General features: G+C 46.6%; 1 protein-coding gene across 1 annotated transcript; it reads right to left on the bottom strand.

The window, feature by feature from the left end:
• Nucleotides 1-5,291: 5,291 nt before the first annotated feature.
• Nucleotides 5,292-6,093, bottom strand: LOC135395612 (uncharacterized). Its single transcript, XM_064626716.1, has 2 exons — nucleotides 6,082-6,093; nucleotides 5,292-6,005 (listed from the first exon to the last, which is right to left on the bottom strand). Exons 1-2 carry the CDS (start codon nucleotides 6,091-6,093, stop codon nucleotides 5,292-5,294), a joined length of 726 nt encoding a protein of 241 aa, XP_064482786.1.
• Between the last annotated feature and the right edge of the window lie 390 nt (nucleotides 6,094-6,483).

Raw genomic sequence — 6,483 nt, forward strand, 5'->3', positions numbered from 1 at the left:
GCTAGGTCGCAAGAGCCTTTTACGTATTTCACACGTTGCGAAGTGGGTCAGTTGATTTAGAATATGCACCCGTCAGAACTGATAAAGGCTAGGTCACAAGAGCCTTTTACGTATTTCACACCTTGCGAAGTGGGTCAGTTGATTTAGAATATGCACCCGTCAGAACTGATAAAGGTTAGGTCACAATAGCCTTTTACGTATTTGACACGTTGCGAAGTGGGTCAGTTGATTTAGAATATGCACCCGTCGGAACTGATAAAGGTTAGGTCACAAGAGCCTTTTACGTATTTCACACGTTGCGAAGTGGGTCAGTTGATTTAGAATATGCACCCGTCGGAACTGATAAAGGTTAGGTCACAAGAGCCTTTTACGTATTTCACACGTTGCGAAGTGGGTCAGTTGATTTAGAATATGCACCCGTCGGAACTGATAAAGGTTAGGTCACAATAGCCTTTTACGTATTTCACACGTTGCGAAGTGGGTCAATTGATTTAGAATATGCACCCGTCAGAACTCATAAAGGCTAGGTCACAATAGCCTTTTACGTATTTCACACGTTGCGAAGTGGGTCAGTTGATTTAGAATATGCACCCGTCGGAACTGATAAAGGCTAGGTCACAATAGCCTTTTACGTATTTCACACGTTGCGAAGTGGGTCAGTTGATTTAGAATATGCACCCGTCAGAACTGATAAAGGCTAGGTCACAATAGCCTTTTACGTATTTCACACGTTGCGAAGTGGGTCAGTTGATTTAGAATATGCACCCGTCAGAACTGATAAAGGTTAGGTCACAATAGCCTTTTACGTATTTCACACGTTGCGAATTGGGTCAGTTGATTTAGAATATGCACCCGTCGGAACTGATAAAGGTTAGGTCACAAGAGCCTTTTACGTATTTCACACGTTGCGAAGTGGGTCAGTTGATTTAGAATATGCACCCGTCGGAACTGATAAAGTTTAGGACACAAGAGCTTTTTATGTATTTCGCAGCTTGGGAAGTGTGTCAGTTCATGTAGAATATGTACCCGTCGGTACTGATAAAGGTTAGGTCATATAGCCTTTTACATATTTCGCACACTGGGAAGTGGGTCAGTTCATGTAGAATATGCACCCGTTTGAACTGATAAAGGTTAGGTCACAATAACCTTTTTTGTATTTCGCACGTTGGGAAGTGGGTCACTTCATGTAGAGTATGCACCCGTCGGGACTGATAAAGGTTAGGTCACAAGAGCCTTTTACGTATTTCGCACTTTGGGAAGTGGGTCAGTCCATGTAGAATATGCACCCGTCGGGACTGATAAAGGTTAGGTCACAATAGCCTTTTACATATTTCGCACACTGGGAAGTGCGTCAGTTCATGTAGAATATGCACCCGTTTGAACTGATAAAGGTTAGGTCACAATAACCTTTTTTGTATTTCGCACGTTGGGAAGTGGGTCACTTCATGTAGAATATGCACCCGTCGGGACTGATAAAGGTTAGGTCACAAGAGCCTTTTACGTATTTCGCACTTTGGGAAGTGGGTCAGTCCATGTAGAATATGCACCCGTCGGGACTGATAAAGGTTAGGTCACAAGAGCCTTTTACGTATTTCGCACGTTGGGAAGTGGGTCAGTTGATTTAGAATATGCACCCGTCGGAACTGATAAAGGCTAGGTCACAAGAGCCTTTTACGTATTTCACACGTTGCGAAGTGGGTCAGTTGATTTAGAATATGCACCCGTCGGAACTGATAAAGGCTAGGTCACAATAGCCTTTTACGTATTTCACACGTTGCGAAGTGGGTCAGTTGATTTCGATAATGCACCCGTCGGAACTGATAAAGGTTAGGTCACAATAGCCTTTTACGTATTTCACACGTTGCGAAGTGGGTCAGTTGATTTAGAATATGCACCCGTCGGAACTGATAAAGGTTAGGTCACAATAGCCTTTTACGTATTTCACACGTTGCGAAGTGGGTCAGTTGATTTAGAATATGCACCCGTCAGAACTGATAAAGGCTAGGTCACAAGAGCCTTTTACGTATTTCACACGTTGCGAAGTGGGTCAGTTGATTTAGAATATGCACCCGTCAGAACTGATAAAGGCTAGGTCACAAGAGCCTCTTACGTATTTCACACGTTGCGAAGTGGGTCAGTTGATTTAGAATATGCACCCGTCGGAACTGATAAAGGCTAGGTCACAATAGCCTTTTACGTATTTCACACGTTGCGAAGTGGGTCAGTTGATTTAGAATATGCACCCGTCAGAACTGATAAAGGCTAGGTCACAATAGCCTTTTACGTATTTCACACGTTGCGAAGTGGGTCAGTTGATTTAGAATATGCACCCGTCAGAACTGATAAAGGTTAGGTCACAATAGCCTTTTACGTATTTCACACGTTGCGAAGTGGGTCAGTTGATTTAGAATATGCACCCGTCGGAACTGATAAAGGTTAGGTCACAAGAGCCTTTTACGTATTTCACACGTTGCGAAGTGGGTCAGTTGATTTAGAATATGCACCCGTCGGAACTGATAAAGGTTAGGTCACAATAGCCTTTTACGTATTTCACACGTTGCGAAGTGGGTCAATTGATTTAGAATATGCACCCGTCAGAACTCATAAAGGCTAGGTCACAATAGCCTTTTACGTATTTCACACGTTGCGAAGTGGGTCAGTTGATTTAGAATATGCACCCGTCGGAACTGATAAAGGCTAGGTCACAATAGCCTTTTACGTATTTCACACCTCGCGAAGTGGGTCAGTTGATTTAGAATATGCACCCGTCAGAACTCATAAAGGCTAGGTCACAATAGCCTTTTACGTATTTCACACGTTGCGAAGTGGGTCAGTTGATTTAGAATATGCACCCGTCGGAACTGATAAAGGCTAGGTCACAATAGCCTTTTACGTATTTCACACCTTGCGAAGTGGGTCAGTTGATTTAGAATATGCACCTTCAGAACAGATAAAGGCTAGGTCACAATAGCCTTTTACGTATTTCACACCTTGCGAAGTGGGTCAGTTGATTTAGAATATGCACCCGTCAGAACTGATAAAGGCTAGGTCACAATAGCCTTTTACGTATTTCACACGTTGCGAAGTGGGTCAGTTGATTTAGAATATGCACCCGTCGGAACTGATAAAGGTTAGGTCACAATAGCCTTTTACGTATTTCACACGTTGCGAAGTGGGTCAGTTGATTTAGAATATGCACCCGTCAGAACTGATAAAGGCTAGGTCACAAGAGCCTTTTACGTATTTCACACGTTGCGAAGTGGGTCAGTTGATTTAGAATATGCACCCGTCAGAACTGATAAAGGCTAGGTCACAATAGCCTTTTACGTATTTCACACGTTGCGAAGTGGGTCAGTTGATTTAGAATATGCACCCGTCAGAACTGATAAAGGTTAGGTCACAATAGCCTTTTACGTATTTCACACGTTGCGAAGTGGGTCAGTTGATTTAGAATATGCACCCGTCGGAACTGATAAAGGTTAGGTCACAAGAGCCTTTTACGTATTTCACACGTTGCGAAGTGGGTCAGTTGATTTAGAATATGCACCCGTCGGAACTGATAAAGTTTAGGTCGCAATAGCCTTTTACGTATTTCACACGTTGCGAAGTGGGTCAATTGATTTAGAATATGCACCCGTCAGAACTCATAAAGGCTAGGTCACAATAGCCTTTTACGTATTTCACACGTTGCGAAGTGGGTCAGTTGATTTAGAATATGCACCCGTCGGAACTGATAGAGGCTAGGTCACAATAGCCTTTTACGTATTTCACACCTTGCGAAGTGGGTCAGTTGATTTAGAATATGCACCTTCAGAACAGATAAAGGCTAGGTCACAATAGCCTTTTACGTATTTCACACCTTGCGAAGTGGGTCAGTTGATTTAGAATATGCACCCGTCAGAACTGATAAAGGCTAGGTCACAATAGCCTTTTACGTATTTCACACGTTGCGAAGTGGGTCAGTTGATTTAGAATATGCACCCGTCGGAACTGATAAAGGCTAGGTCACAATAGCCTTTTACGTATTTCACACGTTGCGAAGTGGGTCAGTTGATTTAGAATATGCACCCGTCGGAACTGATAAAGGTTAGGTCACAATAGCCTTTTACGTATTTGACACGTTGCGAAGTGGGTCAGTTGATTTAGAATATGCACCCGTCAGAACTGATAAAGGCTAGGTCACAAGAGCCTTTTACGTATTTCACACGTTGCGAAGTGGGTCAGTTGATTTAGAATATGCACCCGTCGGAACTGATAAAGGCTAGGTCACAATAGCCTTTTACGTATTTCACACGTTGCGAAGTGGGTCAGTTGATTTAGAATATGCACCCGTCAGAACTGATAAAGGCTAGGTCACAATAGCCTTTTACGTATTTCACACGTTGCGAATTGGGTCAGTTGATTTAGAATATGCACCCGTCGGAACTGATAAAGGTTAGGTCACAAGAGCCTTTTACGTATTTCACACGTTGCGAAGTGGGTCAGTTGATTTAGAATATGCACCCGTCGGAACTGATAAAGTTTAGGACACAAGAGCCTTTTATGTATTTCGCAGGTTGGGAAGTGTGTCAGTTCATGTAGAATATGTACCCGTCGGTACTGAAAAAGGTTAGGTCATATAGCCTTTTACATATTTCGCACACTGGGAAGTGGGTCAGTTCATGTTGAATATGCACCCGTTTGAACTGATAAAGGTTAGGTCACAATAACCTTTTTTGTATTTCGCACGTTGGGAAGTGGGTCACTTCATGTAGAGTATGCACCCGTCGGGACTGATAAAGGTTAGGTCACAAGAGCCTTTTACGTATTTCGCACTTTGGGAAGTGGGTCAGTCCATGTAGAATATGCACCCGTCGGGACTGATAAAGGTTAGGTCACAATAGCCTTTTACATATTTCGCACACTGGGAAGTGGGTCAGTTCATGTAGAATATGCACCCGTTTGAACTGATAAAGGTTAGGTCACAATAACCTTTTTTGTATTTCGCACGTTGGGAAGTGGGTCACTTCATGTAGAATATGCACCCGTCGGGACTGATAAAGGTTAGGTCACAAGAGCCTTTTACGTATTTCGCACGTTGGGAAGTGGTTTAGTTCATGTACAATATGCACCCGTCGGGACTGATAAAGGTTAGGTCACAAGAGCCTTTTACGTAATCCGCACGCTGGGAAGTGGGTCAGTCTTATGTAGAATATGCACCTGGGGATACCTAGCAGATAATAGGGAACATAGGTCCGTGCTGTGCACCTGCCAGGTGACAACTGGCCGACGCGTTTATTGCGTCGTCGTCATCATGATGGCGTCCACAAAGGGCGCAACGGGGCTCCCCCCTCTAGAGCGTCCTGCGGCTGGAGACGGTCGGAAGAAAGGGACCATGTCACCGTCCATCGGGCTCTGTGAGGTTCGGGCTTCGGTGTGGCTGAAGAGGCGGGAAGGTCCAAGTAGGTGTTAGAGGGGATGACGGAGGGGACGTACGCTGGCTTCACGCGATCCAGGGCTACCGTGTCGTGTTTGCCAGTGAGGTCGACAACGACGGTCTTCGGGGTGCGGGGGAGCACACGGTACGGTCCGCAGTAGTGTGGCATAAGGGGTGGCTTGGCGCAGTCAATTCTGACGAACACGTGCGAAGCGTTCTTGAGGTCCTGGCTGACGAAAACGGTTCGCCGCGTCGGCATGCGCGGCGCAACCGGGGTGATGGAGCGGAACAAGTCATGGAGCTTGTCGATGTACGCAGTGTGCGATGGATGGGGCTCGGCGGAGCTGGGGGTGAGAAAATCACCTGGGAGCCGGATCGGGGAGCCGTACACCAACTCTGCTGAACTGCAGCTAAGGTCTTCCTTGCCGGAGGATCTGATGCCCAGCAGTGCGAAGGGAAGGTGTTGGCTCCAGTGCGCGGGGTTAGCGTGAGCAGTGAGTGCCACCTTCAGCTGCCGGTGTAGTCGCTCGACTATCCCATTCACCGCGGGGTGATAGGCAGTGGTGTGGATATGGCGAGTTCCGAGCTGCTGCGTAAGGGCAGTGAACAGAGAGCACTGAAACTGCCGCCCGCGGTCGGTGGTCACGATCGAGGGGCATCCTAACCGCGCGATCCATGATGCGACAAAAGCTTCAGCGACTGATTGAGCGCTGATGTCGGTCAGCGGGAGTGCTTCGGGCCACCGCGCAAATTGTTCGATACAGGTTAGAATGTACCTATAACCTTGAGATGGTGGCAGGGGACCGACGATGTCCACATGCACATGATCGAATCGGGCGCGAGGTGGCAGGAACGGTTGAAGTGGAGTTGGAGTGTGGCGGCCGACCATCGCGCGCTGACAAGGGATGCAGGTCTTCACCCAGCGCTGAACATCCTTGTTCATGCGCGGCCAGGCGTCGGTCTTGGGTCGCGCGCACGCCAGGATGGGAAAGGCCGTGGGTCGAGTCGAAGATGGGCCGGCGCAACGTGACGGGAATGAACGGTCGATTAACGCCTGTGCTGGTATC

The sequence above is a fragment of the Ornithodoros turicata genome, chromosome 1, assembly GCF_037126465.1.
Source record: "Ornithodoros turicata isolate Travis chromosome 1, ASM3712646v1, whole genome shotgun sequence".
Lineage (NCBI taxonomy): Eukaryota > Metazoa > Arthropoda > Arachnida > Ixodida > Argasidae > Ornithodoros > Ornithodoros turicata.